Below are 20,846 nucleotides of genomic sequence, written 5' to 3'. Positions count from 1 at the left end.
CCCCAGTCTGCAGAGTAAGATGTAGTGTCCTCTCTCTCTCATTGTCTCCCTCCAGACCAGTTCCCCAGTCTGCAGAGTAAGATGTAGTGTCCTCTCTCTCTCATTGTCTCCCTCCAGACCAGTTCCCCAGTCTGCAGAGTAAGATGTAGTGTCCTCTCTCTCTCATTGTCTCCCTCCAGACCAGTTCCCCAGTCTGCAGAGTAAGATGTAGTGTCCCTCTCTCTCTCATTGTCTCCCTCCAGACCAGTTCCCCAGTCCTGCAGAGTAAGATGTAGTGTCCTCTCTCTCTCATTGTCTCCCTCCAGACCAGTTCCCCAGTCTGCAGAGTAAGATGTAGTGTCCTCTCTCTCTCATTGTCTCCCTCCAGACCAGTTCCCCAGTCTGCAGAGTAAGATGTAGTGTCCTCTCTCTCTCATTGTCTCCCTCCAGACCAGTTCCCCAGTCTGCAGAGTAAGATGTAGTGTCCTCTCTCTCTCATTGTCTCCCTCCGACCAGTTCCCCAGTCTGCAGAGTAAGATGTAGTGTCCTCTCTCTCTCATTGTCTCCCTCCAGACCAGTTCCCAGTCTGCAGAGTAAGATGTAGTGTCCTCCTCTCTCATTGTCTCCCTCCAGACCAGTTCCCCAGTCTGCAGAGTAAGATGTAGTGTCCTCTCTCTCTCATTGTCTCCCTCCAGACCAGTTCCCCAGTCTGCAGAGTAAGATGTAGTGTCCTCTCTCTCTCATTGTCTCCCTCCAGACCAGTTCCCCAGTCTGCAGAGTAAGAGTAGTGTCCTCTCTCTCTCATTGTCTCCCTCCAGACCAGTTCCCCAGTCTGCAGAGTAAGATGTAGTGTCCTCTCTCTCTCATTGTCTCCCTCCAGACCAGTTCCCCAGTCTGCAGAGTAAGATGTAGTGTCCTCTCTCTCTCATTGTCTCCCTCCAGACCAGTTCCCCAGTCTGCAGAGTAAGATGTAGTGTCCTCTCTCTCTCATTGTCTCCCTCCAGACCAGTTCCCCAGTCTGCAGAGTAAGATGTAGTGTCCTCTCTCTCTCATTGTCTCCCTCCAGACCAGTTCCCCAGTCTGCAGAGTAAGATGTAGTGTCCTCTCTCTCTCATTGTCTCCCTCCAGACCAGTTCCCCAGTCTGCAGAGTAAGATGTAGTGTCCTCTCCTCTCTCATTGTCTCCCTCCAGACCAGTTCCCCAGTCTGCAGAGTAAGATGTAGTGTCCTCTCTCTCTCATTGTCTCCCTCCAGACCAGTTCCCCAGTCTGCAGAGTAAGATGTAGTGTCCTCTCTCTCTCTCCCTGTCTCCCTCCAGACCAGTTCCCCCAGTCTGCAGAGTAAGATGTAGTGTCCTCTCTCTCTCATTGTCTCCCTCCAGACAGTTCCCCAGTCTGCAGAGTAGATGTAGTGTCCTCTCTCTCTCATTGTCTCCCTCCAGACCAGTTCCCCAGTCTGCAGAGTAAGATGTAGTGTCCTCTCTCTCATCATTGTCTCCCTCCAGACCAGTTCCCAGTCTGCAGAGTAAGATGTAGTGTCCTCTCTCTCTCATTGTCTCCCTCCAGACCAGTTCCCCAGTCTGCAGAGTAAGATGTAGTGTCCTCTCTCTCTCATTGTCTCCCTCCAGACCAGTTCCCCAGTCTGCAGAGTAAGATGTAGTGTCCTCTCTCTCTCATTGTCTCCTCCAGACCAGTTCCCCAGTCTGCAGAGTAAGATTGTAGTGTCCCCTCTCTCATTGTCTCCCTCCAGACCATTTCCCCAGTCTGCAGAGTAAGAGGTAGTGTCTCCTCTCCTCTCTCATTGTCTCCCTCCAGACCAGTTCTCCCAGTCTGCAGAGTAAGATGTAGTGTCCTCTCTCTCCTTGTCTCCCTCCAGACCAGTTCCCCCAGTCTGCCAGAGTAGATGTCGTGTCCTCTCTCTCTTCATTGTCTCCCTCCAGACATTTCCCAGGTCTGCAGAGTAAGATGTAGTGTCCTCTCTCTCATTGTCTCCCTCCAGACCAGTTCCCCAGTCTGCAGAGTAAGATGTAGTGTCCTCTCTCTCTCATTGTCTCCCTCCAGACCAGTTCCCCAGTCTGCAGAGTAAGATGTAGTGTCCTCTCTCCTCCTGTCTCCCTCCAGACACAGTTCCCCAGTCTGCAGAGTAAGATGTAGTGGACCTCTCTCTCTCATTGTCTCCTCCAGACCAGTTCCCCAGTCTGCAGAGTAAGATGTAGTGTCCTCTCTCTCTCATTGTCTCCCTCCAGACCAGTCCCAGTCTGCAGAGTAAGATGTAGTGTCCTCTCTCTCTCATTGTCTCCCTCCAGACCAGTTCCCCAGTCTGCAGAGTAAGATGTAGTGTCCTCTCTTCTCATTGTCTCCCTCCAGACCAGTTTCCCCAGTCTGCAGAGTTAAGATGTAGTGTCCTCTCTCTCTCATTGTCTCCCTCCAGACCAGTTCCCCAGTCTTGCAGAGTAAGATGTAGTGTCCTCTCTCTCTCATTGTCTCCCTCCAGACCAGTTCCCCAGTCTGCAGAGTAAGATGTAGTGTCCCTCTCTCTCTCATTGTCTCCCTCCAGACCAGTTCCCCAGTCTGCAGAGTAAGATGTAGTGTCCTCTCTCTCTCATTGTCTCCCTCCAGACCAGTTCCCCAGTCTGCAGAGTAAGATGTAGTGTCCCTCTCGTCTCTCATTGTCTCCCTCCAGACCAGTTCCCCCAGTCTGCAGAGTAAGATGTAGTGTCCTCTCTCTCTCATTGTCTCCCTCCAGACCAGTTCCCCAGTCTGCAGAGTAAGATGTAGTGTCCTCTCTCTCTCATTGTCTCCCTCCAGACCAGTTCCCCAGTCTGCAGAGTAAGATGTAGTGTCCTCTCTCTCTCATTGTCTCCCTCCAGACCAGTTCCCCAGTCTGCAGAGTAAGATGTAGTGTCCTCTCTCTCTCATTTGTCTCCCTCCAGACCAGTTCCCCAGTCTGCAGAGTAAGATGTAGTGTCCTCTCTCTCTCATTGTCTCCCTCCAGACCAGTTCCCCCAGTCTGCAGAGTAAGATGTAGTGTCCTCTCTCTCTCATTGTCCTCCCTCCAGACCAGTTCCCCAGTCTGCAGAGTAAGATGTAGTGTCCTCTCTCTCTCATTGTCTCCCTCCAGACCAGTTCCCCAGTCTGCAGAGTAAGATGTAGTGTCCTCTCTCTCTCATTGTCTCCCTCCAGACCAGTTCCCCAGTCTGCAGAGTAAGATGTAGTGTCCTCTCTCTCTCATTGTCTCCCTCCAGACCAGTTCCCCAGTCTGCAGAGTAAGATGTAGTGTCCTCTCTCTCTCATTGTCTCCCTCCGACCAGTTCCCCAGTCTGCAGAGTAAGATTGTAGTGTCCCCTCTCTCTCCCTATCTCCCTCCAGACCATGTTCCCAGTCTGCAGAGTAAGATGTAGGTCCCTCTCTCTCATTGTCTCCCTCCAGACCAGAGTTTCCCCCAGTCTGCAGAGTAGATGTAGCTGGCCTCTCCCTCCTCTCCCTCATTGTCTCCCTCCAGAACCCGTTTCCCCGTCTGCAGATAAGATGTCGTGTCCCTCTCTCTATCATTGTCCCCTCCAGACCAGTTCCCAGTCTGTCCAGAGTAAGAGGTATTTGTTCCCTCGTCTCTCATTGTCTCCCTCCAGACCAGTTCCACAGTCTGCAGAGTAAGATGTAGTGTCCCTCCTCTCTCTCATTGTCTCCCTCCAGACCTAGTTCCCACGTCCTGCCGAGTAGATGTAGTGTCCCCCTCCTCTCATTGTCACTCACTCCAGACCAGTTCCCCAGTCTGCAGAGTAAGATGAGTGTCCCCTCTACTTCCATGTCTCCCCTCCAGACCAGTCCCCAGTCGGCAGAGTAAGATGTAGTGTCCCTCTCTCTCTCCTGTCTCCCTCCAGACCAGTTCCCCAGTCTGCAGAGTAAGATGTAGTGTCCCTCTCTCTCCCTGTCTCCCTCCAGACCAGTTTCCCCAGTCTGCAGAGTAAGATGTAGTGTCCCTCTCTCTCCCTGTCTCCCTCCAGACCAGTTCCCCAGTCTGCAGAGTAAGATGTAGTGTCCCCTCTCTCTCCCTGTCCCCCTCCAGACCAGTTCCCCAGTCTGCAGAGTAAGATGTAGTGTCCCCTCTCTCTCCCTGTCCCCTCCAGACCAGTTCCCCAGTCTGCAGAGTAAGATGTAGTGTCCTCTCTCTCTCATTGTCTCCCTCCAGACCAGTTCCCCAGTCTGCCAGAGTAAGATGTAGTGTCCTCTCTCTCTCATTGTCTCCCTCCAGACCAGTTCCCCAGTCTGCCAGAGTAAGATGTAGTGTCCTCTCTCTCTCATTGTCTCCCTCCAGACCAGTTCCCAGTCTGCAGGATAAGATGTAGGTCCTCTCTCTCGTTGTCTCCCTCCAGACCAGTTCCCAGTCTGCAGAGTAGATGTAGTGTCCTCTCTCTCTCATTGTCTCCCTCCAGACCAGTTCCCCAGTCTGCAGAGTAAGATGTAGTGTCCTCTCTCTCTCCTGTCTCCCTCCAGACAGGTTCCCCAGTCTGCAGAGTAAGATGTAGTGTCCTCTCTCTCTCATTGTCTCCCTCCAGACCCAGTTCCCCAGTCTGCAGAGTAAGATGTAGTGTCCTCTCTCTCTCATTGTCTCCCTCCAGACAGTTCCCCAGTCTGCAGAGTAAGATGTAGTGTCCTCTCTCTCTCATTGTCTCCCTCCAGACCAGTTCCCCAGTCTGCAGAGTAAGATGTAGTGTCCCTCTCTCTCCATTGTCTCCCTCCAGACCAGTTCCCCAGTCTGCAGAGTAAGATGTAGTGTCCTCTCTCTCTCATTGTCTCCCTCCAGACCAGTTCCCCAGTCTGCAGAGTAAGATGTAGTGTCCTCTCTCTCTCATTGTCTCCCTCCAGACCAGTTCCCCAGTCTGCAGAGTAAGATGTAGTGTCCTCTCTCTCTCATTGTCTCCCTCCAGACCAGTTCCCCAGTCTGCAGAGTAAGATGTAGTGTCCTCTCTCTCTCATTGTCTCCCTCCAGACCAGTTCCCCAGTCTGCAGAGTAAGATGTAGTGTCCTCTCTCTCTCATTGTCTCCCTCCAGACCAGTTTCCCCAGTCTGCAGAGTAAGATGTAGTGTCCCTCTCTCTCTCATTGTCTCCCTCCAGACCAGTTCCCCCAGTCTGCAGAGTAAGATTAGTGTCCCCTCTCTCTCCCTGTCTCCCTCAGACCAGTTCCCCAGTCTGCAGAGTAAGATGTAGTGTCCCTCTCTCTCCCTGTCCCCCTCAGACCAGTTCCCCAGTCTGCAGAGTAAGATGTAGTGTCCCTCTCTCTCCCTGTCCCCCTCCAGACCAGTTCCCCAGTCTGCAGAGTAAGATGTAGTGTCCCTCTCTCTCCCTTGTCTCCCTCCAGACCAGTTCCCCAGTCTGCAGAGTAAGATGTAGTGTCCCCTCTCTCTCCATTGTCTCCCTCCAGACCAGTTCCCCAGTCTGCAGAGTAAGATGTAGTGTCCCTCTCTCTCTCCCTGTCTCCCTCCAGACCAGTTCCCCAGTCTGCAGAGTAAGATGTAGTGTCCCTCTCTCTCTCCTGTCTCCCCTCCAGACCAGTTCCCCAGTCTGCAGAGTAAGATGTAGTGTCCCCTCTCTCTCCTGTCCCCTCCAGACCAGTTCCCCAGTCTGCAGAGTAAGATGTAGTGTCCTCTCTCTCTCCCTGTCTCCCTCCAGACCAGTTCCCCCCAGTCTGCAGAGTAAGATGTAGTGTCCCTCTCTCTCTCATTGTCTCCCTCCAGACCAGTTCCCCAGTCTGCAGAGTAAGATGTAGTGTCCTCTCTCCTCTCATTGTCTCCCTCCAGACCAGTTCCCCAGTCTGCAGAGTAAGATGTAGTGTCCTCTCTCTCTCATTGTCTCCCTCCAGACCAGTTCCCCAGTCTGCAGAGTAAGATGTAGTGTCCTCTCTCTCTCATTGTCTCCCTCCAGACCAGTTCCCCAGTCTGCAGAGTAAGATGTAGTGTCCTCTCTCTCATTGTCTCCCTCCAGACCAGTTCCCCAGTCTGCAGAGTAAGATGTAGTGTCCTCTCTCTCTCATTGTCTCCCTCCAGACCAGTTCCCCAGTCTGCAGAGTAAGATGTAGTGTCCTCTCTCTCTCATTACTCCCTTCTTCCCCTCCAGACCAGTTCCCCAGTCTGCAGAGTAAGATGTAGTGTCCTCTCTCTCATTGTCTTCCCTCCAGACCAGTTCTCCCAGTCTGCCAGCAGTCGATGTAGTGTCCTCGTCTCTCTCTATTGTCTACCTCCAAGCTTCCCAAGTCTGAAGATGTAAGATGTAGGTCCTCTGCTCTCTCCCTGTCTCCCTCCCGACAGTTTCCCCAGTTGACAGAGTAAGATTGTAGTGACATCGCTCTCTCCCTGTCTCCTACCAGACCAGTTCCCCAGTCGCAGAGTAAGATGTAGGTGATCCTCATCTCCCTCACTGTCTCCTCCAGACACAGTTCCCCAGTCCTGCAGAGTAAGATGTAGTGATCCTCTGCTCTCTCCTTGTCTCCATCCAGACCAGTCCCCGATCTGCAGAGTAAGATGTATTGTCCTCTCTCTCTCATCGTCTCCCTCCAGACCAGTTCCCCAGTCTGCAGAGTAAGATGTAGTGTCCTCTCTCTCTCCCTGTCTCCCTCCAGGACCAGTGTCCCCAGTCCTGCAGAGTAAGATGTAGTGTCCTCTCTCTCTCATGTCTCGTCTCCCTCCAGACCCAGTTCCCCAGTCTGCAGAGTAAGATGTAGTGTCCTCTCCTCCTCTCATTGTCGCCCCTCCAGACCAGTTTCCCAGTCTGCAGAGTAAGAGTGTAGTGTCCTCTCTCTCTCATTGTCTCCTCCAGACCAGTTCCCCAGTCTGCAGAGTAAGATGTAGTGTCCTCTCTCTCTCATGTCCTCCCTCAGACCAGTTTCCCCCCAGTCTGCAGAGTAAGATGTGTAGGTCCTCCTCTCTCATTGTCTCCCTCCAGACCAGTCCCCAGTCTGCAGAGTAAGATGTAGTGTCCCTCTCTCTCTCATGTCTCCCTCCAGACCAGTTCCCCAGGTCTGCAGAGTAAAGATGTTAGTGTCCCCTCTCTCTCCTTGGTCTGCCTCCAGACCAGTTCCCCAGTCTTGCAGAGTAATATGTAGTGTCCATCTCTCTCCTGTCTGCCCTCCAGACCTGTTCCCCAGTCCTGCAGAAGTAAGATGTAGTTTCCCCTCTCTCTCCTGTGCCTCCCCTCCAGACCAGTTCCCCAGTTCTGCAGAGTAAGATGTAGGGTCCCCTCTATCTCCCTGTCCCCCCATCCAGGACCAGTACCTACCCCAGTCTGCAGAAGTAAAGAGTAGGTGTCCCCCTCTCTCTCCTCCCTGTCCCACTCCAGACCAGTTACCCCAGTCTGCATAGTAAGATGTAGTGTCCCCTCTCTCTCCCTTGTCTCCCTCCAGACCATGTCCCCCAGTCTGCAGAGTAAGATGTTAGTGTCCGCGCTCTCTCATCCGGTCCTCCCTCCAGACCAGTACCCCGTCTGCAGAGTAGATGTATGTTCCCCTCTCTCTCCCTATCTCCCTCCAGACCTGTTCCCCAGTCTGCAGAGTAAGATGTAGTGTCCCCTCTCTCTCCCTGTCTCCCTCCAGACCAGTTCCCCAGTCTGCAGAGTAAGATGTAGTGTCCCCTCTCTCTCCCTGTCCCCCTCCAAACCAGTTCCCCAGTCTGCAGAGTAAGATGTAGTGTCCCCTCTCTCTCCCTGTCCCCCTCCAGACCAGTTCCCCAGTCTGCAGAGTAAGATGTAGTGTCCCCTCTCTCTCCCTGTCTCCCTCCAGACCAGTACCCCAGTCTGCAGAGTAAGATGTAGTGTCCCCTCTCTCTCCCTATCTCCCTCCAGACCTGTTCCCCAGTCTGCAGAGTAAGATGTAGTGTCCCCTCTCTCTCCCTGTCTCCCTCCAGACCAGTTCCCCAGTCTGCAGAGTAAGATGTAGTGTCCCCCTCTCTCTCCCTGTCCCCCTCCAAACCAGTTCCCCAGTCTGCAGAGTAAGATGTAGTGTCCCCCTCTCTCTCCTTGTCTCCCTCCAGACCTGTTCCCCAGTCTGCAGAGTAAGATGTATTGTCCCTCTCTCTCCCTGTCCCCCTCCAGACCAGTTCCCCAGTCTGCAGAGTAAGATGTAGTGTCCCCTCTCTCTCCTTGTCTCCCTCCAGACCTGTTCCCCCAGTCTGCAGAGTAAGATGTAGTGTCCCCTCTCTCTCACCTGTCCTCCCTCCAGACCAGTTCCCCAGTCTGCAGAGTAAGATGTAGTGTCCCCTCTCTCTCCCTGTCCCCCTCCAGACCAGTTCCCCAGTCTGCAGAGTAAGATGTAGTGTCCCCTCTCTCTCCTTGTCTCCCTCCAGACCTGTTCCCCAGTCTGCAGAGTAAGATATAGTGTCCCCTCTCTCTCCCTGTCTCCCTCCAGACCAGTTCCCCAGTCTGCAGAGTAAGATGTAGTGTCCCCCTCTCTCCTTGTCTCCCTCCAGACCTGTTCCCCAGTCTGCAGAGTAAGATGTAGTGTCCCTCTCTCTTCTTCCCTTGTCTCCCCTCCAGACCAGTTCGCCCCAGTCTGCAGAGTAAGAGTGTAGTGTCCTCTCTCTCTCATTTGTCTCTCCCTCCAGACCAGTTCCCCAGTCTTCCAGAGTCAGTAAGATGTAGTGTTCCTCTCTTCTTCATTTGTCTCCCCTCAGACCATTCCCCACGTCCTGCCAGAGTAAGCATGTAGTGGTCCCCCTCTTCCAATTGTCTCCCTCCAGACCAGTTCCCCAGTCTGCAGAGTAAGATGTTAGTGTCCTTCTCTCTCATTGTCTCCCTCCAGACCAGTTCCCCAGTCTGCAGAGTAAGAGTAGTGTCCTCTCTCTCTCATTGTCTCCCTCCAGACCAGTTCCCCAGTCTGCAGAGTAAGATGTAGTGTCCTCTCTCTCTCCCTGTCTCCCTCCAGACCAGTTCCCCAGTCTGCAGAGTAAGATGTAGTGACCTCATCTCTCTCATTGTCTCCCTCCAGACCAGTTCCCCAGTCTGCAGAGTAAGATGTAGTGTCCTCTCTCTCTCATTGTCTCCCTCCAGACCAGTTCCCCAGTCTGCAGAGTAAGATGTAGTGTCCTCTCTCTCTCCCTGTCTCCCTCCAGACCAGTTCCCCAGTCTGCAGAGTAAGATGTAGTGTCCTCTCTCTCTCATTGTCTCCCTCCAGACCAGTTCCCCAGTCTGCAGAGTAAGATGTAGTGTCCTCTCTCTCTCATTGTCTCCCTCCAGACCAGTTCCCCAGTCTGCAGAGTAAGATGTAGTGTCCTCTCTCTCTCATTGTCTCCCTCCAGACCAGTTCCCCAGTCTGCAGAGTAAGATGTAGTGTCCTCTCTCTCTCATTGTCTCCCTCCAGACCAGTTCCCCAGTCTGCAGAGTAAGATGTAGTGTCCTCTCTCTCTCATTGTCTCCCTCCAGACCAGTTCCCCAGTCTGCAGAGTAAGATGTAGTGTCCCCTCTCTCTCCTTGTCTGCCTCCAGACCTGTTCCCCAGTCTGCAGAGTAAGATGTAGTGTCCCATCTCTCTCCCTGTCTCCCTCCAGACCAGTTCCCCAGTCTGCAGAGTAAGATGTAGTGTCCCCTCTCTCTCCCTGTCCCCCTCCAGACCAGTTCCCCAGTCTGCAGAGTAAGATGTAGTGTCCCCTCTATCTCCCTGTCCCCCTCCAGACCAGTACCCCAGTCTGCATAGTAAGATGTAGTGTCCCCTCTCTCTCCCTGTCCCCCTCCAGACCAGTTCCCCAGTCTGCAGAGTAAGATGTAGTGTCCCCTCTCTCTCCTTGTCTCCCTCCAGACCTGTTCCCCAGTCTGCAGAGTAAGATGTAGTGTCCCCTCTCTCTCCCTGTCTCCCTCCAGACCAGTACCCCAGTCTGCAGAGTAAGATGTAGTGTCCCCTCTCTCTCCCTATCTCCCTCCAGACCTGTTCCCCAGTCTGCAGAGTAAGATGTAGTGTCCCCTCTCTCTCCCTGTCTCCCTCCAGACCAGTTCCCCAGTCTGCAGAGTAAGATGTAGTGTCCCCTCTCTCTCCCTGTCCCCCTCCAAACCAGTTCCCCAGTCTGCAGAGTAAGATGTAGTGTCCCCTCTCTCTCCCTGTCCCCCTCCAGACCAGTTCCCCAGTCTGCAGAGTAAGATGTAGTGTCCCCTCTCTCTCCCTGTCTCCCTCCAGACCAGTACCCCAGTCTGCAGAGTAAGATGTAGTGTCCCCTCTCTCTCCCTATCTCCCTCCAGACCTGTTCCCCAGTCTGCAGAGTAAGATGTAGTGTCCCCTCTCTCTCCCTGTCTCCCTCCAGACCAGTTCCCCAGTCTGCAGAGTAAGATGTAGTGTCCCCTCTCTCTCCCTGTCCCCCTCCAAACCAGTTCCCCAGTCTGCAGAGTAAGATGTAGTGTCCCCTCTCTCTCCTTGTCTCCCTCCAGACCTGTTCCCCAGTCTGCAGAGTAAGATGTATTGTCCCCTCTCTCTCCCTGTCCCCCTCCAGACCAGTTCCCCAGTCTGCAGAGTAAGATGTAGTGTCCCCTCTCTCTCCTTGTCTCCCTCCAGACCTGTTCCCCAGTCTGCAGAGTAAGATGTAGTGTCCCCTCTCTCTCCCTGTCTCCCTCCAGACCAGTTCCCCAGTCTGCAGAGTAAGATGTAGTGTCCCCTCTCTCTCCCTGTCCCCCTCCAGACCAGTTCCCCAGTCTGCAGAGTAAGATGTAGTGTCCCCTCTCTCTCCTTGTCTCCCTCCAGACCTGTTCCCCAGTCTGCAGAGTAAGATATAGTGTCCCCTCTCTCTCCCTGTCTCCCTCCAGACCAGTTCCCCAGTCTGCAGAGTAAGATGTAGTGTCCCCCCTCTCTCCTTGTCTCCCTCCAGACCTGTTCCCCAGTCTGCAGAGTAAGATGTAGTGTCCCCTCTCTCTCCCTGTCTCCCTCCAGACCAGTTCCCCAGTCTGCAGAGTAAGATGTAGTGTCCTCTCTCTCTCATTGTCTCCCTCCAGATCAGTTCCCCAGTCTGCAGAGTAAGATGTAGTGTCCCCTCTCTCTCCCTGTCTCCCTCCAGACCAGTACCCCAGTCTGCAGAGTAAGATGTAGTGTCCCCTCTCTCTCCCTATCTCCCTCCAGATCAGTTCCCCAGTCTGCAGAGTAAGATGTAGTGTCCTCTCTCTCTCATTGTCTCCATCCAGACCAGTTCCCCAGTCTGCAGAGTAAGATGTAGTGTCCTCTCTCTCATTGTCTCCCTCCAGACCAGTTCCCCAGTCTGCAGAGTAAGATGTAGTGTCCTCTCTCTCTCATTGTCTCCCTCCAGACCTGTTCCCCAGTCTGCAGAGTAAGATGTAGTGTCCCCTCTCTCTCCCTGTCTCCCTCCAGACCAGTACCCCAGTCTGCAGAGTAAGATGTAGTGTCCCCTCTCTCTCCCTATCTCCCTCCAGACCTGTTCCCCAGTCTGCAGAGTAAGATGTAGTGTCCCCTCTCTCTCCCTGTCTCCCTCCAGACCAGTTCCCCAGTCTGCAGAGTAAGATGTAGTGTCCCCTCTCTCTCCCTGTCCCCCTCCAAACCAGTTCCCCAGTCTGCAGAGTAAGATGTAGTGTCCCCTCTCTCTCCCTGTCCCCCTCCAGACCAGTTCCCCAGTCTGCAGAGTAAGATGTATTGTCCCCTCTCTCTCCCTGTCCCCCTCCAGACCAGTTCCCCAGTCTGCAGAGTAAGATGTAGTGTCCCCTCTCTCTCCTTGTCTCCCTCCAGACCTGTTCCCCAGTCTGCAGAGTAAGATGTAGTGTCCCCTCTCTCTCCCTGTCTCCCTCCAGACCAGTTCCCCAGTCTGCAGAGTAAGATGTAGTGTCCCCTCTCTCTCCCTGTCCCCCTCCAGACCAGTTCCCCAGTCTGCAGAGTAAGATGTAGTGTCCCCTCTCTCTCCTTGTCTCCCTCCAGACCTGTTCCCCAGTCTGCAGAGTAAGATATAGTGTCCCCTCTCTCTCCCTGTCTCCCTCCAGACCAGTTCCCCAGTCTGCAGAATAAGATGTAGTGTCCCCTCTCTCTCCCTGTCCCCCTCCAGACCAGTTCCCCAGTCTGCAGAGTAAGATGTAGTGTCCCCTCTCTCTCCCTGTCCCCCTCCAGACCAGTTCCCCTGTCTGCAGAGTAAGATGTAGTGTCCCCTCTCTCTCCTTGTCTCCCTCCAGACCAGTTCCCCAGTCTGCAGAGTAAGATGTAGTGTCCCCTCTCTCTCCCTGTCCCCCTCCAGACCAGTTCCCCTAGTCTGCAGAGTAAGATGTAGTGTCCCCTCTCTCTCCCTGTCCCCCTCCAGACCAGTTCCCCAGTCTGCAGAGTAAGATGTAGTGTCCCCTCTCTCTCCTTGTCTCCCTCCAGACCTGTTCCCCAGTCTGCAGAGTAAGATGTATTGTCCCCTCTCTCTCCCTGTCCCCCTCCAGACCAGTTCCCCAGTCTGCAGAGTAAGATGTAGTGTCCCCTCTCTCTCCTTGTCTCCCTCCAGACCTGTTCCCCAGTCTGCAGAGTAAGATGTAGTGTCCCCTCTCTCTCCCTGTCTCCCTCCAGACCAGTTCCCCAGTCTGCAGAGTAAGATGTAGTGTCCCCTCTCTCTCCCTGTCCCCCTCCAAACCAGTTCCCCAGTCTGCAGAGTAAGATGTAGTGTCCCCTCTCTCTCCCTGTCCCCCTCCAGACCTGTTCCCCAGTCTGCAGAGTAAGATGTATTGTCCCCTCTCTCTCCCTGTCCCCCTCCAGACCAGTTCCCCAGTCTGCAGAGTAAGATGTAGTGTCCCCTCTCTCTCCTTGTCTCCCTCCAGACCTGTTCCCCAGTCTGCAGAGTAAGATGTAGTGTCCCCTCTCTCTCCCTGTCTCCCTCCAGACCAGTTCCCCAGTCTGCAGAGTAAGATGTAGTGTCCCCTCTCTCTCCCTGTCCCCCTCCAGACCAGTTCCCCAGTCTGCAGAGTAAGATGTAGTGTCCCCTCTCTCTCCTTGTCTCCCTCCAGACCTGTTCCCCAGTCTGCAGAGTAAGATATAGTGTCCTCTCTCTCTCCCTGTCTCCCTCCAGACCAGTTCCCCAGTCTGCAGAATAAGATGTAGTGTCCCCTCTCTCTCCCTGTCCCCCTCCAGACCAGTTCCCCAGTCTGCAGAGTAAGATGTAGTGTCCCCTCTCTCTCCCTGTCCCCCTCCAGACCAGTTCCCCTGTCTGCAGAGTAAGATGTAGTGTCCCCTCTCTCTCCTTGTCTCCCTCCAGACCAGTTCCCCAGTCTGCAGAGTAAGATGTAGTGTCCCCTCTCTCTCCCTGTCCCCCTCCAGACCAGTTCCCCAGTCTGCAGAGTAAGATGTAGTGTCCCCTCTCTCTCCCTGTCCCCCTCCAGACCAGTTCCCCAGTCTGCAGAGTAAGATGTAGTGTCCCCTCTCTCTCCTTGTCTCCCTCCAGACCTGTTCCCCAGTCTGCAGAGTAAGATGTATTGTCCCCTCTCTCTCCCTGTCCCCCTCCAGACCAGTTCCCCAGTCTGCAGAGTAAGATGTAGTGTCCCCTCTCTCTCCTTGTCTCCCTCCAGACCTGTTCCCCAGTCTGCAGAGTAAGATGTATTGTCCCCTCTCTCTCCCTGTCCCCCTCCAGACCAGTTCCCCAGTCTGCAGAGTAAGATGTAGTGTCCCCTCTCTCTCCCTGTCCCCCTCCAGACCAGTTCCCCAGTCTGCAGAGTAAGATGTAGTGTCCCCTCTCTCTCCCTGTCCCCCTCCAAACCAGTTCCCCCGTCTGCAGAGTAAGATGTAGTGTCCCCTCTCTCTCCCTGTCCCCCTCCAGACCAGTTCCCCAGTCTGCAGAGTAAGATGTATTGTCCCCTCTCTCTCCCTGTCTCCCTCCAGACCAGTTCCCCAGTCTGCAGAGTAAGATGTAGTGTCCTCTCTCTCTCCCTGTCTCCCTCCAGACCAGTTCCCCAGTCTGCAGAGTAAGATGTAGTGTCCCCTCTCTCTCCCTGTCCCCCTCCAGACCAGTTCCCCAGTCTGCAGAGTAAGATGTAGTGTCCCCTCTCTCTCCTTGTCTGCCTCCAGACCTGTTCCCCAGTCTGCAGAGTAAGATGTAGTGTCCCCTCTCTCTCCCTGTCTCCCTCCAGACCAGTTCCCCAGTCTGCAGAGTAAGATGTAGTGTCCCCTCTCTCTCCCTGTCCCCCTCCAGACCAGTTCCCCAGTCTGCAGAGTAAGATGTAGTGTCCCCTCTATCTCCCTGTCCCCCTCCAGACCAGTACCCCAGTCTGCATAGTAAGATGTAGTGTCCCCTCTCTCTCCCTGTCCCCCTCCAGACCAGTTCCCCAGTCTGCAGAGTAAGATGTAGTGTCCCCTCTCTCTCCCTGTCTCCCTCCAGACCAGTACCCCAGTCTGCAGAGTAAGATGTAGTGTCCCCTCTCTCTCCTTGTCTCCCTCCAGACCTGTTCCCCAGTCTGCAGAGTAAGATGTAGTGTCCCCTCTCTCTCCCTGTCTCCCTCCAGACCAGTTCCCCAGTCTGCAGAGTAAGATGTAGTGTCCCCTCTCTCTCCCTGTCCCCCTCCAAACCAGTTCCCCAGTCTGCAGAGTAAGATGTAGTGTCCCCTCTCTCTCCCTGTCCCCCTCCAGACCAGTTCCCCAGTCTGCAGAGTAAGATGTATTGTCCCCTCTCTCTCCCTGTCCCCCTCCAGACCAGTTCCCCAGTCTGCAGAGTAAGATGTAGTGTCCCCTCTCTCTCCTTGTCTCCCTCCAGACCTGTTCCCCAGTCTGCAGAGTAAGATGTAGTGTCCCCTCTCTCTCCCTGTCTCCCTCCAGACCAGTTCCCCAGTCTGCAGAGTAAGATGTAGTGTCCCCTCTCTCTCCCTGTCCCCCTCCAGACCAGTTCCCCAGTCTGCAGAGTAAGATGTAGTGTCCCCTCTCTCTCCTTGTCTCCCTCCAGACCTGTTCCCCAGTCTGCAGAGTAAGATGTAGTGTCCCCTCTCTCTCCCTGTCTCCCTCCAGACCAGTTCCCCAGTCTGCAGAGTAAAATGTAGTGTCCCCTCTCTCTCCCTGTCCCCCTCCAGACCAGTTCCCCAGTCTGCAGAGTAAGATGTAGTGTCCCCTCTCTCTCCTTGTCTCCCTCCAGACCTGTTCCCCAGTCTGCAGAGTAAGATGTAGTGTCCCCTCTCTCTCCCTGTCTCCCTCCAGACCAGTTCCCCAGTCTGCAGAGTAAGATGTAGTGTCCCCTCTCTCTCCCTGTCCCCCTCCAGACCAGTTCCCCAGTCTGCAGAGTAAGATGTAGTGTCCCCTCTATTTCCCTGTCCCCCTCCAGACCAGTACCCCAGTCTGCAGAGTAAGATGTAGTGTCCCCTCTCTCTCCCTGTCCCCCTCCAGACCAGTTCCCCAGTCTGCAGAGTAAGATGTAGTGTCCCCTCTCTCTCCCTGTCTCCCTCCAGACCAGTACCCCAGTCTGCAGAGTAAGATGTAGTGTCCCCTCTCTCTCCCTATCTCCCTCCAGACCTGTTCCCCAGTCTGCAGAGTAAGATGTAGTGTCCCCTCTCTCTCCCTGTCCCCCTCCAGACCAGTTCCCCAGTCTGCAGAGTAAGATGTAGTGTCCCCTCTCTCTCCCTGTCCCCCTCCAGACCAGTTCCCCAGTCTGCAGAGTAAGATGTAGTGTCCCCTCTCTCTCCTTGTCTCCCTCCAGACCAGTTCCCCAGTCTGCAGAGTAAGATGTAGTGTCCCCTCTCTCTCCCTGTCCCCCTCCAGACCAGTTCCCCAGTCTGCAGAGTAAGATGTAGTGTCCCCTCTCTCTCCCTGTCTCCCTCCAGACCAGTTCCCCAGTCTGCAGAGTAAGATGTAGTGTCCCCTCTCTCTCCCTGTCCCCCTCCAGACCAGTCCCCCAGTCTGCAGAGTAAGATGTAGTTTCCCCTCTCTCTCCTTGTCTCCCTCCAGACCTGTTCCCCAGTCTGCAGAGTAAGATGTAGTGTCCCCTCTCTCTCCCTGTCTCCCTCCAGACCAGTTCCCCAGTCTGCAGAGTAAGATGTAGTGTCCCCTCTCTGTCCCTGTCCCCCACCAGACAAGTTCCCCAGTCTGCAGAGTAAGATGTAGTGTCCCCTCTCTCTCCCTGTCCCCCTCAGACCAGTTCCCCAGTCTGCAGAGTAATATGTAGTGTCCCCTCTCTCTCCCTGTCTCCCTCCAGACCAGTTCCCCAGTCTGCAGAGTAAGATGTAGTGTCCCCTCTCTCTCCCTGTCTCCCTCCAGACCAGTTCCCCAGTCTGCAGAGTAAGATGTAGTGTCCCCTCTCTCTCCCTGTCCCCCTCCAGACCAGTTCCCCAGTCTGCAGAGTAAGATGTAGTGTCCCCTCTCTCTCCCTGTCTCCCTCCAGACCAGTTCCCCAGTCTGCAGAGTAAGATGTAGTGTCCCCTCTCTCTCCCTGTCTCCCTCCAGACCAGTTCCCCAGTCTGTAGAGTAAGATGTAGTGTCCCCTCTCTCTCCTTGTCCCCCTCCAGACCAGTTCCCCAGTCTGCAGAGTAAGATGTAGTGTCCCCTCTCTCTCCCTGTCTCCCTCCAGACCAGTTCCCCAGTCTGCAGAATAAGATGTAGTGTCCCCTCTCTCTCCCTGTCTCCCTCCAGACCAGTTCCCCAGTCTGCAGAGTAAGATGTAGTGTCCCCTCTATGTCCCTGTCCCCCACCAGACAAGTTCCCCAGTCTGCAGAGTAAGATGTAGTGTCCCCTCTCTCTCCCTGTCCCCCTCCAGACCAGTTCCCCAGTCTGCAGAGTAATATGTAGTGTCCCCTCTCTCTCCCTGTCTCCCTCCAGACCAGTTCCCCAGTCTGCAGAGTAAGATGTAGTGTCCCCTCTCTCTCCCTGTCTCCCTCCAGACCAGTTCCCCAGTCTGCAGAGTAAGATGTAGTGTCCCCTCTCTCTCCCTGTCCCCCTCCAGACCAGTTCCCCAGTCTGCAGAGTAAGATGTAGTGTCCCCTCTCTCTCCCTGTCTCCCTCCAGACCAGTTCCCCAGTCTGCAGAGTAAGATGTAGTGTCCCCTCTCTCTCCCTGTCCCCCTCCAGACCAGTTCCCCAGTCTGCAGAGTAAGATGTAGTGTCCCCTCTCTCTCCCTGTCCCCCTCCAAACCAGTTCCCCAGTCTGCAGAGTAAGATGTAGTTTCCCCTCTCTCTCCCTGTCCCCCTCCAGACCAGTTCCCCAGTCTGCAGAGTAAGATGTAGTGTCCCCTCTCTCTCCCTGTCTCCCTCCAGACCAGTTCCCCAGTCTGCAGAGTAAGATGTAGTGTCCCCTCTCTCTCCCTGTCCCCCTCCAGACCAGTTCCCCAGTCTGCAGAGTAAGATGTAGTGTCCCCTCTCTCTCCTTGTCTGCCTCCAGACCTGTTCCCCAGTCTGCAGAGTAAGATGTAGTGTCCCCTCTCTCTCCCTGTCCCCCTCCAGACCAGTTCCCCAGTCTGCAGAGTAAGATGTAGTGTCCCCTCTCTCTCCTTGTCTCCCTCCAGACCTGTTCCCCAGTCTGCAGAGTAAGATGTAGTGTCCCCTCTCTCTCCCTGTCTCCCTCCAGACCAGTTCCCCAGTCTGCAGAGTAAGATGTAGTGTCCCCTCTCTCTCCCTGTCCCCCTCCAGACCAGTTCCCCAGTCTGCAGAGTAAGATGTAGTGTCCCCTCTCTCTCCTTGTCTGCCTCCAGACCTGTTCCCCAGTCTGCAGAGTAAGATGTAGTGTCCCCTCTCTCTCCCTGTCCCCCTCCAGACCAGTTCCCCAGTCTGCAGAGTAAGATGTAGTGTCCCCTCTCTCTCCTTGTCTCCCTCCAGACCTGTTCCCCAGTCTGCAGAGTAAGATGTAGTGTCCCCTCTCTCTCCCTGTCTCCCTCCAGACCAGTTCCCCAGTCTGCAGAGTAAGATGTAGTGTCCCCTCTCTCTCCCTGTCCCCCTCCAGACCAGTTCCCCAGTCTGCAGAGTAAGATGTAGTGTCCCCTCTCTCTCCTTGTCTCCCTCCAGACCTGTTCCCCAGTCTGCAGAGTAAGATGTAGTGTCCCCTCTCTCTCCCTGTCTCCCTCCAGACCAGTTCCCCAGTCTGCAGAATAAGATGTAGTGTCCCCTCTCTCTCCCTGTCCCCCTCCAGACCAGTTCCCCAGTCTGCAGAGTAAGATGTAGTGTCCCCTCTCTCTCCCTGTCCCCCTCCAGACCAGTTCCCCAGTCTGCAGAGTAAGATGTAGTGTCCCCTCTCTCTCCTTGTCTCCCTCCAGACCAGTTCCCCAGTCTGCGGAGTAAGATGTAGTGTCCCCTCTCTCTCCCTGTCCCCCTCCAGACCAGTTCCCCAGTCTGCAGAGTAAGATGTAGTGTCCCCTCTCTCTCCCTGTCTCCCTCCAGACCAGTTCCCCAGTCTGCAGAGTAAGATGTAGTGTCCCCTCTCTCTCCTTGTCCCCCTCCAGACCAGTTCCCCAGTCTGCAGAGTAAGATGTAGTGTCCCCTCTCTCTCCTTGTCTCCCTCCAGACCTGTTCCCCAGTCTGCAGAGTAAGATGTAGTGTCCCCTCTCTCTCCCTGTCTCCCTCCAGACCAGTTCCCCAGTCTGCAGAGTAAGATGTAGTGTCCCCTCTCTCTCCCTTTCCCCCTCCAGACCAGTTCCCCAGTCTGCAGAGTAAGATGTAGTGTCCCCTCTATCTCCCTGTCCCCCTCCAGACCAGTACCCCAGTCTGCAGAGTAAGATGTAGTGTCCCCTCTCTCTCCCTGTCCCCCTCCAGACCAGTTCTCCAGTCTGCAGAGTAAGATGTAGTGTCCCCTCTCTCTCCCTGTCTCCCTCCAGACCAGTACCCCAGTCTGCAGAGTAAGATGTAGTGTCCCCTCTCTCTCCTTGTCTCCCTCCAGACCTGTTCCCCAGTCTGCAGAGTAAGATGTATTGTCCCTTCTCTCTCCCTGTCCCCCTCCAGACCAGTTCCCCAGTCTGCAGAGTAAGATGTAGTGTCCCCTCTCTCTCCTTGTCTCCCTCCAGACCTGTTCCCCAGTCTGCAGAGTAAGATGTAGTGTCCCCTCTCTCTCCCTGTCTCCCTCCAGACCAGTTCCCCAGTCTGCAGAGTAAGATGTAGTGTCCCCTCTCTCTCCTTGTCTCCCTCCAGACCTGTTCCCCAGTCTGCAGAGTAAGATGTATTGTCCCTTCTCTCTCCCTGTCCCCCTCCAGACCAGTTCCCCAGTCTGCAGAGTAAGATGTAGTGTCCCCTCTCTCTCCTTGTCTCCCTCCAGACCTGTTCCCCAGTCTGCAGAGTAAGATGTAGTGTCCCCTCTCTCTCCCTGTCTCCCTCCAGACCAGTTCCCCAGTCTGCAGAATAAGATGTAGTGTCCCCTCTCTCTCCCTGTCCCCCTCCAGACCAGTTCCCCAGTCTGCAGAGTAAGATGTAGTGTCCCCTCTCTCTCCCTGTCCCCCTCCAGACCAGTTCCCCAGTCTGCAGAGTAAGATGTAGTGTCCCCTCTCTCTACTTGTCTCCCTCCAGACCAGTTCCCCAGTCTGCAGAGTAAGATGTAGTGTCCCCTCTCTCTCCCTGTCCCCCTCCAGACCAGTTCCCCAGTCTGCAGAGTAAGATTTAGTGTCCCCTCTCTCTCCCTGTCTCCCTCCAGACCAGTTCCCCAGTCTGCAGAGTAAGATGTAGTGTCCCCTCTCTCTCCCTGTCCCCCTCCAGACCAGTTCCCCAGTCTGCAGAGTAAGATGTAGTGTCCCCTCTCTCTCCTTGTCTCCCTCCAGACCTATTCCCCAGTCTGCAGAGTAAGATGTAGTGTCCCCTCTCTCTCCCTGTCTCCCTCCAGACCAGTTCCCCAGTCTGCAGAGTAAGATGTAGTGTCCCCTCTATCTCCCTGTCCCCCTCCAGACCAGTACCCCAGTCTGCAGAGTAAGATGTAGTGTCCCCTCTCTCTCCCTGTCCCCCTCCAAACCAGTTCCCCAGTCTGCAGAGTAAGATGTAGTGTCCCCTCTCTCTCCCTGTCCCCCTCCAGACCAGTTCCCCAGTCTGCAGAGTAAGATGTATTGTCCCCTCTCTCTCCCTGTCCCCCTCCAGACCAGTTCCCCAGTCTGCAGAGTAAGATGTAGTGTCCCCTCTCTCTCCTTGTCTCCCTCCAGACCTGTTCCCCAGTCTGCAGAGTAAGATGTAGTGTCCCCTCTCTCTCCCTGTCTCCCTCCAGACCAGTTCCCCAGTCTGCAGAGTAAGATGTAGTGTCCCCTCTCTCTCCCTGTCCCCCTCCAGACCAGTTCACCAGTCTGCAGAGTAAGATGTAGTGTCCCCTCTCTCTCCCTTTCCCCCTCCAGACCAGTTCCCTAGTCTGCAGAGTAAGATGTAGTGTCCCCTCTCTCTCCTTGTCTCCCTCCAGACCTGTTCCCCAGTCTGCAGAGTAAGATGTAGTGTCCCCTCTCTCTCCCTGTCTCCCTCCAGACCAGTTCCCCAGTCTGCAGAATAAGATGTAGTGTCCCCTCTCTCTCCCTGTCCCCCTCCAGACCAGTTCCCCAGTCTGCAGAGTAAGATGTAGTGTCCCCTCTCTCTCCCTGTCCCCCTCCAGACCAGTTCCCCAGTCTGCAGAGTAAGATGTAGTGTCCCCTCTCCCTCCTTGTCTCCCTCCAGACCAGTTCCCCAGTCTGCAGAGTAAGATGTAGTGTCCCCTCTCTCTCCCTGTCTCCCTCCAGACCAGTTCCCCAGTCTGCAGTGTAAGGTGTAGTGTCCCCTCTCTCTCCCTGTCTCCTTCCAGACCAGTTCCCCAGTCTGCAGAGTAAGATGCGGGTGGTGTTGAGGGTGGAGGTGGAGGCTGTCAAGTTCCTGAAGGAGGAGCCACACAGACTGGACGCCCTGCTGAAACGCTGCAAGAGCGTCACTGACACACTGACCACTATGCGCAGGTATGACGCAACACACTGACCGCCATTGCGCAGGTACGACCCAACACACTGACCGCCATTGCGCAGGTACGACCCAACACACTGACCGCCAT

At 54.8% G+C, this 20,846-nt stretch overlaps 1 protein-coding gene across 6 annotated transcripts in view; it reads left to right on the top strand.

The window, feature by feature from the left end:
* The window catches only part of srcin1a (SRC kinase signaling inhibitor 1a), a 91,484-nt gene that overhangs the window by 48,263 nt on the left and 22,375 nt on the right, over positions 1 to 20,846 (top strand). For all 6 annotated transcript variants that reach the window (XM_031827344.1, XM_031827348.1, XM_031827347.1 and 3 more), the window contains one exon: positions 20,607 to 20,754. In XM_031827344.1, coding sequence (XP_031683204.1) covers positions 20,607 to 20,754 — 148 coding nt within the window. The remainder of the gene's footprint in view (positions 1 to 20,606; positions 20,755 to 20,846) is intronic.

The sequence above is a fragment of the Oncorhynchus kisutch genome, linkage group LG6 (genome assembly GCF_002021735.2).
Source record: "Oncorhynchus kisutch isolate 150728-3 linkage group LG6, Okis_V2, whole genome shotgun sequence".
Lineage (NCBI taxonomy): Eukaryota > Metazoa > Chordata > Actinopteri > Salmoniformes > Salmonidae > Oncorhynchus > Oncorhynchus kisutch.
The sequence above is the reverse complement of the archived record's forward strand: the minus strand, read 5'-3'. Positions and strand labels throughout refer to the sequence as shown.